General features: G+C 43.1%; 1 protein-coding gene across 1 annotated transcript; it reads left to right on the forward strand.

The window, feature by feature from the left end:
- The first annotated feature begins 333 nt into the window (after positions 1–333).
- Positions 334–5,005, forward strand: LOC123407304 (two-component response regulator ORR24-like). The gene is made up of 8 exons (XM_045100408.1): positions 334–496; positions 621–773; positions 2,564–2,899; positions 2,992–3,068; positions 3,393–3,736; positions 3,859–3,964; positions 4,043–4,660; positions 4,757–5,005. Exons 1-8 carry the CDS (start codon positions 358–360, stop codon positions 4,808–4,810), a joined length of 1,827 nt encoding a protein of 608 aa, XP_044956343.1. The 5' UTR covers positions 334–357; the 3' UTR covers positions 4,811–5,005.
- Positions 5,006–10,942: the final 5,937 nt, after the last annotated feature.

Below are 10,942 nucleotides of genomic sequence, written 5' to 3' on the forward strand. Positions count from 1 at the left end.
ATGAACACAAGCACGGGGAGAGCGTCTTTCTCGCCCATGGACCGCAAGACTTCCACTCCTACCCTCAACCCCTCTCTAATAGTCTAATCCTATAAATAGCTCCCTGCATCTTCCAGCCCTTCTCGCCACTGCAGTCCCGCTCCTCTGAAATTGACATTGTTCTGTTTTGCCCTGCGGCGAGGGAACTTTTGTAAGAGGTGGGAAAGGAGGGATCTAATCTAGTAGAGGTTTTGGGTTGTGTTCTTAGATGGCTGTGGGGTCTGAGTTGGTTAGTCCTCTTGTTACTTAATCAGTGTTTTTCTTGATGTTGTTTGCTTAATCAGTGTTGTGGGAAGAAGTTCGAGAAACATAGCCGAGATGGATGGGGAACAAAGGCTGATGATGGAGGATGCGGCGGAGGACAAGTTCCCGGAGGGGTTACGCGTTCTCGCCGTGGACAACGACTGCGTCTGCCTCATGGAGCTAGATGCCCTCTTGCGCCGCTGCAAATACAACCGTGAGTCTCTTGAATCTTGATCTCTCCACATCGCCATGGTCCATTAGAAATTTAGAAGAATCGGAGCCTTGTGAATTGTGATCTTTTCGTCTCTCTGTGAATAATAATGCTCACTGCTATGCAGCAACGATTGTGATGGATGCCAAGACCGCACTGAAGATGCTGAGGGCGGGGAAGGAGAAGTTCGACCTGGTCATCACCGACGTGAGCATGCCGGACATGGACGGCTTCAAGCTTCTCGAGATCATCGGCCTCGAGATGGATCTGCCCGTCATCAGTACACTCACTGCTCAATTCTAAGTCCTAATTTTATTTTTGTATGTATGAGGCTATGAGGACATAGTTGTCGTTAAGAACGTACTTCTACTCCTGAATCTTGAACATATACTGAGGATATTCATTCCATTGGGCAGCACGTGAGATCTATATAGTTTCAGGACGATTTTATGAAACCAAATACACATGCACGGTACACTTGCACAATATTTTTAACTTTGAGAAAATAAAAAAAGTGGGACCCCCTTTCAGCCAGAACAAATGGGATCCGATCTAACCGTTCACTGGTCCGATCGGATGGCCAGTGGAGTAGTAGAGCGGAGGTGAATCGACACATTTGTAAATTATATCGGAGGGGTCCGGATCGCAGGATCCATAGGGGTATCGGTTCCTTGCCTGAACCAACGGGATCCTATCTAACCATTCATCCATCAGATCGAATGGCTAGTAGGGGCAGGGGAATGAAAGCGGACAGGGTAGCATGTGAATTATGATTTCCCATTAATTATTGACTTTAATAATTATGTTGATTGTGCTTGTGCTTAGTATGCTAGAGACATGTACATGTCTCCAATATAATTAAGTTGGCGATAGGATGTTTCTTTTTGTAGGAACCGGTTCTATTTTCGATCAACTGATGTCCCAATTGCATTAAAACATGTCGTCTGGATTCTATATACATTTGCTTTACTACTTTAATACATAATGGCTGAAGTGTAGAGTCAATACCATCCATACAATATATATATTGGTAATCTAGCTTAGTGTGTGTTTGTGTGTGTGTCACTCCAATGCAATTTATACCCCACTATGTATGTGTTCGAGTGCATTTATGGACAGAATTTTATTTTGTATGCTTTCAAATTTAAAATGTAGTCATAAGGACCAAAACTATAATATATTTATATTTATTGATATGATCAAATTATATTTAGTTGTTTTCTAAACTAATATTAAATGTCTAGTCCTTCCAACTACCCAAAGTACACAACTGTAAAACACATGTTTGCTAGGGTGGCATGAGTAATACAATTATTCGGAAACTATATACGTTGTATTGACATTGCTAAAGGCTTACCCATCTATAACCTGCTTGAGATTGTTAGTTTGTAAAACTATTCAATACCATACAAATTAGGAGTGCCACTTCTAAGCAGATACGTTGAGTAGGTTAACCATGTATAATATCTGCAATCCTACAGATTTGTTGTCTATGAACTGGCACCCTCATTTGTAGTTACACTATTTTTAACCGAAAGTGCAACAACAAATATTTATTTTTCTAAATTGTACTAAAAATATCTCAGATAATGGCACATACCATATAAAAACTAATGTGTGTGTGACTGCTTAACATTCTCAGAACATTGCTTGGCGGATCGATGTTATCTAGTACACTAGAGAAATATGGACAACTGCCAATAATAGTAACTGATCTTCAGGCTCCCCGGTACTTTGACGTGATGATCTTATTTACCTAGTTGGGACATGTATTGATAATGGTTTAGGCATTGTGTTATGGTTATTTTTTAGCCATTATTTCTGTTTTATTCTATTGAACGTGTGAAAGTTTTTCAGTTAATTTGCATTCAAACACAAAATATAGCATTGTCATGATATCATTTGAAAATCATGTGTAACATTGTTGCTTCCTAACAGGCTCGATGCATTTGGAAAAGATTGAATTCCGTTTTCTGTCTATAAGCACTAGCATAAAAATTTATGTTCTGTTCACAGATTTTTGTGAATTTCTGAATTCCAAAGCTAAATCAATGGTCATATGGCATGCAGTGCTATCTGCAGACAGCGATAAGAAGTCTGTGATGAAGGGGATAAATCATGGGGCCTGCGACTATTTGGTGAAGCCGGTGCATACCAATGAGCTCAAAAACATATGGCAGCATGTTGAAAGCAGGAGATATTCCGAAGCAATAAGCCACGTCAGCGGGGATGATGATGATCAGGGAGTACAGCCTGGGACTGCTGCCAAGAGCATTGATGGAGATGATACTGATGAGAACAGAGAGAGCACACACACCTGCACTACCCAGAAGAAGCTTAGGGTGGCATGGACAATTGAGCTACATAAAAAGTTTATAGAAGCTATCAACCAGATCGGCCTGGATAGTAAGACACATATTATGTTCCTTATTAATCGACACAACACTTGTTGTTATTTGGGATTTTTCATTAACAATTTTTTTATCACATTATTATAGGGGCTTCTCCAAAAAAGATTTTGGAGCTGATGAATGTGGGTCACCTCACTAGACATCATATCTCGAGTCATCTACAGGTTATTTGCGACCCTTGTGCTTAATTTCCATGTTAGTGTTCCTTTTATTCATAGTCTAATTTTCATATGTAACTGCAAGATTTTATTTTGTGGAGCACATATAAGTCAAAGGTTTAGTAATGCACCTAGCATTAAGATGTGTGTAATTGTAATCTTTTTTCCTTGTAAATGTGAGGTTTATCTTATAGGAGTATAATGCATGCCCCGCACTATTTTTAACCCATGCAACACTTTCAGTTATTTTTGTTCCCGCATGTCCACCATCACTATTTCCGATGAGCATCCATATCATACATGTTTATTTTGTTTATATTGTTATTTCAGAAGTATAAATTGTACTTGAAAAGAGTCAACTCAAGTCCACTTGGAGGTGCATATGAAAGATGGAACTCGTCCATGAACAATCTGGAGAGTTTTATGCATAACCATGAACATGGAAGGATGGGTGTGTCCTCAGGTGGCATCGCCTCCTGGAGTCCCAACCATTTCGGTGCAGAGGGTCACTTTGGTCAACATACGAACACCCAAAGCAGCTTGTGCACGGTTTCATTAATCCATGGTGGTAGAAGGCCTGGGTATTTGGTTCCACAGACGCCCAATGTGAGAAGATTTTCTGGTTTCGCCGACGCTCCCGTCAACTTACACAACAGAATACTCAATGGCATAAGGTTAGATGAACTTTCCTCATACGGTTCTGCTACTTCCTATGTTGACTCAATGCGTGGCAAGTTATTAGAGACGAGCAAAGAAAAAAAAAACGTTCTAATCTTTGACGTCCCTTTGCAAACAGAACAAGTGGTGGAGGGAGGCCAGCGCAAACAAATGAGTACCAGGTGCAACCACTAGAGTCTATTTTCCAATATCATACCCACATGAATGCACCTTCTACACGGGTGGTATGTACAACTGGAAGTCCTTCTAAGTTTCAAGGTTTTCTTGGGAACTATAACAACCCCTAAAAGTCTTCCATGCAGGTAGAGTCGACTGGTAATCTTCATAGGGGTGGAACATCTCTTGTCCCATCGCAGGTGAACATACCAAGAATCAACCAACTAGCGAGCTATGCAATGCCATCTAGGCCGATGTTGCTACAAAATCAAATGTCACCATTGATTAGCAACACCACATCAGTGGCAGGCTTTAATGAGCAGATAGTTCCATTGAACATACCTATCAATCCAAGCTCTATAGGGATGTTGAATGCAGACATCAGTGCTCCAATGGCACCACCTCAGTTCGTGAATGGCGAGAGCATCACTACATTAGTGTCCGGCTTTAGTGAGCAGATGGCACAATTCAGCATAGCAAGCAACATGGGTTCAGATGGAATGATGTTGAATGGCAATTCTGCACCTCCTGTGGGAAGAACTTCAATGGAAGTGACTGATATGGTTAACTATGCAAGAAATAGTTCTACACTTTCCAACCATCGGACAGTTGGTTTTGGCACAATGACCCACATGCATGATGCCGGTGATGCAGCTAGCATTCTCCATGTGCAAGAAGGAACAATTGATCAGCAAGCGCTTAGTGATCGACTGAATGGCATCAATGCCTTGTCATCGGGTGATATTTCCAACCTTATTAATGACGTAAGAACTTTTCTCATTGACATGCATTTAGTCTATGCATATAAATTTTTTAGATGAACAAGTGTATTTAACTCAAACTTTTTATTCTCATTGTAGGATTTCATTGGAGAGGATGCTACATGGATGGATAATGACACTTATGTTGGTTAGACCAACCTACATGCGAGATTTGTTTCCCGCATGTGTGTTGGGCACTTATTAATTGGCCATTCCTTTGTTCTCGCGCAATGTACCATGAAATTGTCTAAATTATAGTAGTCTAGTTAGAAGCACGGTCATGTCGGGACTTCTATTTTACATCGGCTTTTGTATATAAGTATGTGTTGTCTTTTTAGATCAAAATGATGTTCGGTTATGTCATTTCCATTGTAACCATATCTGTTCTATATATTATCAATCTCATGTTGCATCTTTTCCTGAGACAACATTGCAAGGTACAAACATGTGCCCCTATCTATGACATGGTCTTTAGGACCCATTTGTCAGACACACCTTACACTAGTGTAGCAAAGCCTAGCTACGGTGTGATAAAAATGGCCTTCCTGGCGTAGACACCGGACGCCACCAATTTGGTGCCCCATTTATGAAATTGTGGCGGTGTTGGGTCCCACACCAGCAGTATATTACATGTTTATGGCGTGTCCATATGTCCAACGCCATCAATTTGTTTTTTTGACAATAAAAAAACTACTTTAAAAACTATGAGGTTAAACTTCACAAAAGATACTGATAATTTAAACATACTCATAAACTTCATAGTTTAAAACTTAATACTGGTCATTTTAAACATACTCATAAACATATAGTTTAAAACTTAATTAGTACTGATCAACTAACTACTCTTCATCATCAAGGATTATCCGAAGCTCCGAAGCTGGCGCATCTTCTTCCGATTACTCTCTCCATCTTGTTTGAAATGAGCAACAGTTGTCTGTAGATCAATCCTCTCCGTCCTAAGTTATTTTTTCTTCATCTTTAGTTTATCACTCTCCTCCGTCAACTGATCCCTTAACTCCCCAATTTTTTTTGACTTAGTGAGGGGATGAGAGCATTAGCACCGTCTGTGAGCAGACGATCAATTTCTTTCTTCAATGCGGCATTGTCTTCTTCGAGATTTTGATGCTCCACTCTGATGACTCTAGGAGCCACTAATTGCACTGCTCCACGTCGCACACCGACTCTTTGTAACTTGATGAATTGTCCATGTGTGCTGTTTCAAATTATGTATAAGTATGAATCGTTATGAATCATTATGTGTAAGGCTAGTAGTACTGATGAACTAAACTAGTAGTACAACAATTTATATCTATCATGGCGAATTCATCTAATGAAGCAGCAATATTAATCATCCATCCTAGTTTTCTGGCAACCTAGCATTCTAGTTTTTTCTATCATGATGAATTAGTTTCTAGCTATCTAGCATTCCAGTTTTTCTATCATGGCGAATTAGTTTCTAGCAATCTTGCATTCTAGGTTTTTCTATCATGACGAATTAGTTTCTAGCAATCTAGCATTCTACTTTTTTTTGCATAAAAAAATGAAGTGAAGGTAGCAACATATATACCAGTCAAGGAGACGCGGAGGTGGTCGGCGGCGAGGAGGGTCTATGGGCGGATCGGGCGTCGGGCGGGGCGGCTATGGGCGGCGTCACGCGTCAGGCGGGGCGGCGACGGGTGGCGGGGTGGGAAACGGCGGGTGAGGCGTCGGGCAGTGTCGGGCAGCCGCGGTGGCGGGCGGAGCGGCAGCGGGGATCGAGAGGATAGAGGACTGGTGGAGTTGGGGATCGAGAGAGTGAGGACGAATAGAGATTTTTTACTCCACCGAGAGCCGGCAGTGCTGGCGTGGGCCTAATGGGCTTGAATGCGGAACGCCGGGCCTAATATGCAACGCCATCACTAAGCTAATAGCTATGACATACAAATTTAGCCCACGCGAGCACTATTTGAAAATATTAGTAATGACGTTGGTCAGGAACGGCGCGTCACCAACGTAAGTTGTAGCCATTTCTCCACTAGTGTTAAGGTGAATACGTACCTGAATTTTTTCTATAAAGGCATATACATGTTTCTCCCTGCATTTAATGTTCACTACAAAAGTGTGAGGAGTAGGAACCGAGTGAAGAGAACCCCGGTCTTCATGATCCAGGTATGAATGACTAACTTTTCCAATTCTGATGTCGAGTGATAGAAAATGCATACACTAATTTCTTATCCTAATATTTTGTGTCTATCGCCCTGTAAAATAAAGTGAATTATTAATTTTTTGGTGTAGAAATAATTATTTACCTAAATTGTGAAAGTTAGTGATGCCTTGCTTAAACTTATGTGTTAAACGTGATATTGAGCCAGCGTCTTAGGAGATATTCTCAACCGCAATGAGGAGTAGTTTGACAGGATAGATACTCATGTAATCTTTATCTCCTTTTATTTCTTGTTTCCTTCTCCTTCAAGTTGTATCCATAGAATATCTCTTCAACAAACTTGTACGCGTGTTTGAGCTCGCAACCCCTCTATATAACATGCAACGCGTCGGTCAAGACGGCTAAGACGTTTTCCGCTATCTCGCACATGGTATACAGAGCAATCTTCCTCCATTAAACCTAGCTAGCCCACCACTAGTGGAAAACGGGCCTTTGGCCTGGACCCTTTAGTCCCGGCCTCTCTCTGGGCCGGGACTAAAGGCCCGGCCACGTCGCCCCAAATTGCAATACCGCCCACGAGGCTTTGGTCCCGGCCCGTAAGGAGCCTTTAGTCCCAGTTTGTGTCTCAAATCAGGACTAAAGGGCTACGCGGTGTGCAGCCCGCATGTGCGCCACCTTTAGTCCCGGTTTGTGTCTAAAACCGGGACTAAAGTCCTCTGCCTATATATATTGGCCACAACCCCCCTCTCCCCTCTTCCTTGCATTTTTCTTGGATGGAAGAGTGTGGGTGTGTGCTAGCTCTCCATTTTTCTTGGATGCACTAGAGGTGTTTGTTGAAATGTGTGTTAGAGCGATGCCGCTTTAATTCACCGAACACAACTACGATATGAGATTCCCGAGCCACGCTTAAACCTCTTCCTCTTTATTTCTACTTATTCTAAAAGGTTAGCAACTATATTTCCTCGTTTAGACCGTGCGGTACTAATTTTTAGGATCGTGATTGTATTTGATATATTGTCGTATAACGCAGATGAGCCATCCATGGATGTATGATGATCGACGCACAACCGCTTACAGAGAAGGCATGCATTCTTTTCGAGATGCAGCCGATGCGAACAAGCATGGTGGTGGCTATATGTTTTGTCCATGTGTTGAATGTCGGAATGAGAAGGATTACACTTCCTCAAGAGTCATTCAGAGCCACCTGCTTCGGTTCGGTTTTATGTCGGGCTATAATGTTTGGACCAAGCACGGAGAAAGAGGGGTTATGATGGAAGACGGCGATGAAGAAGAAGAGAACGATGATGACAACTACCGATCTATATTCCCTGAGTATGCTGATACCCAATGGAAGACAATGAAGAAGAAGATCAGGATGAAGAACGGGAACCAGATGAGCCCGCTGATGATCTTGGCCGGGTCATTTCTGATGCACGGCGAGGTTGCGACACAGAAAAGGAGAGGTTGCAGTTCGAGCAGATGTTACAGGACCACAACAAATTGTTGTACCCAACTTGTGAAGATGGCCAGAAGAAGCTGGGTAGCACACTGGAATTGCTGAAGTGGAAGGCAGAGACCGGTGTGACTGACTCGTCATTCGAAAAGTTGCTGGTACTGATGAAGAAGATGCTTCCAAGAAAGAACGAATTGCCCGCCAGCACGTACGAAGCAAAGAAGCTTGTCTGCCCTCTAGGATTAGACGTGCAGAAGATACATGCATGCCCTAATGACTGCATCCTCTACCGCGGTGAGAAGTACGAGAATATGAATAAATGCCCGGTATGCACTGCATTGCGGTATAAGATCAGAAAAGATGACCCTGGTGATATTGAGGGCGAGCCACCCAGGAAGAGGGTTCCTGCCAAGGTGATGTGGTATTCTCCTATAATACCACGGTTGAAACGTCTGTTCAGAAATAAAGATCATGCGAAGTTGTTGCGATGGCACATGGAAGATCGTATGAAAGACGATAAGTTGAAGCACACCGCTGATGGTCGGCAGTGGAGAAAAATCGAGAGAGAGTTCCCGAGATTTGCAGGTGACGCAAGGAACTTATGGTTTGGTCTGAGTACAGATGGCATGAAATATTTTGGGGAGCAGAATTGCAGTCATAGCACCTGGCCCGTTACTCTATGTATCTACAACCTCCCTCCTTGGTTGTGCAGGAAGCGGAAGTTCATTATGATGCTAGTGCTTATCCAAGGTCCAAAGCAACCCGGCAACGATATTGATGTGTACCTAAGTCCATTAGTTGATGAACTTTTACAGCTGTGGGCCGAACCAGGTGTACGTGTGTGGGACGAGCACAAACAAGAGGAATTTGACCTTCGAGCGTTGCTTTTCGTAGCCATCAATGATTGGCCTGCTCTTAGTAACATTTCAGCCGAAAAGGGGTCTTTAGCCCCGGGTTGTGGCTAGACCCGGGACTAAAGGGTGTCTTTAGTCCCGGCTCGAGCCCGACCCGGGACTAAAGGCCCGTGCTTCCCGCCTTTTGGTCTGTCGAAAAAGGGTCTTTAGTCTCGGGTCGTGGCTCCACCCGGGACTAAAGGGTGTCTTTAGTCCTGGTTCGAGCCCCGAACCGGGACTAAAGATCCTACTATATATACGGCCCCGACGAAAATCCAAATCCAAACACCCATTTCGTTCTCTTCTTCCTCTCGCTCGCCTCTCCTGCCCGGCGCGGCACCGGACGAACACTCGACGCCGCCAGGCTGCCCGCCGTCGCCGTCGCCCTGCCGTCCTCCTCGCCGTCGCCCTGCCATCCTCCTCGCCGGCGCCGGACGCCCTCCCCTCCCACTCCGGTAATCCCGGCCCCCCGCCCCCTCCTCCCCATGCCAAACACGAAGGACGAGCCGCCGGCAGGGACGCCACCGCCGCCGTCGTGCCGGTGAGGAGGAGAAGTAGAAGAAGAGGAGGAGGAGAAGTAGAAGAAGAGGAGGAGAAAAGGAAGAAGAAGAGGAGGAGAAGAAGATTTTTTTGTTATTTAATTCCTATTGTTATTAGGTTTGTGCTAGATTATTAGGGTTAGTAATATTTAGATTTAGGTTAGGGTTACAAGAAGAAGAAAGATGAACAAAAATAAGAAAATAAGATTAGGAAAAAGGAAAATAAGAAGAGGAGGAGAAGAAAAGAAGAAAAAGGAGAATAAGAAGAGGAGGAGAGGAGAAGAAGAGGAAAAATAGAAGAAGAGGAGAAGTAGAAGAAGAGAAGTTGAAGAAAAATAGGAGAAGAAGAAGCGGAGAAGAAAATAAGAAAGAAGAAGAAGAAGACGACATTTCTACGTATATAGATGCTTAATTAGTTTTTTTTAGATTATTGCTTAATTTTGCTATTGTATATGCTTAAGTGTTATTTGTAGAATATTTGGTGAATTTAGGGTTAGGTAGGTTAGTGTTAAATATGTTATTTGTGTTATTAGGGTTAGGTAGTTAGTGTTAATTAATAGGTTATTGTCAATATATAGTTGAACTAGTTGATTTAATAAAACTTTTGTCAATATATAGTTGAACTAGTTGATTTAATAAAACTACTTTATTTTACTATATATACAATTAGTTTATTTTTAGCAAGAAAATTAATAGAACTAGTTTATTTTTTTAGTTCATTTTACGATGTCTATCCCGCATCCTCGTCGTCGACTCAGCGGAGGACACCTGCTTGATCAAAGGGGCCATGTCCGGGACTGGGCTCCGCCCGGCTGGTATTGGGAGGTGCTACCTTCCGGGGGGCGTAGGTTGGTGAGGAGCCAGCCCATTGTTGACTCGATCCTTGTTTGGTGGCGATCGCATGGGCCAGTGACGGTGCCGAGGCTTCCGGACACCGCGGAGGTGGTACGTCACCGTGTCAGCGAGGAGGATGAGCACGTCCGTTGCTACATGGTAGCGTTGGAGGGCAGGTTCGACCATACCTGGCAGGTTCTTCAGGGATCTCACTGGACCTATGATCCTGTGATGGTTACTTCTCTTTGGTTGTCCACCGCCCATGACGATACCCGTCGGACGCTACGGTTCTAGCTGTATTAGTGATGCTATATGTATGATAGTATTCGAGGAGTATTAGTGATAATATTCGACGATGTACGGACACAAGAGATGATGTAGTTTTGCTTATAATTGAATTCATGCTAATTTGAATACTACTTT

Source organism: Hordeum vulgare, chromosome 7H, assembly GCF_904849725.1.
Source record: "Hordeum vulgare subsp. vulgare chromosome 7H, MorexV3_pseudomolecules_assembly, whole genome shotgun sequence".
Taxonomy (NCBI): Eukaryota; Viridiplantae; Streptophyta; class Magnoliopsida; order Poales; family Poaceae; genus Hordeum; species Hordeum vulgare.

What these genes read in the sequence shown, in the direction of transcription:
- LOC123407304 (XM_045100408.1), top strand. Translation starts at nt 358, where the DNA reads ATGGATGGGGAACAAAGGCTGATGATGGAGGATGCGGCGGAGGACAAG. An exon ending in AGAATACTCAATGGCATAAG is followed by an intron (nt 3,737 to 3,858) that starts GTTAGATGAACT and finishes CTTTGCAAACAG; the next exon opens with AACAAGTGGTGGAGGGAGGC. An exon ending in TTTCCAACCTTATTAATGAC is followed by an intron (nt 4,661 to 4,756) that starts GTAAGAACTTTT and finishes TTCTCATTGTAG; the next exon opens with GATTTCATTGGAGAGGATGC.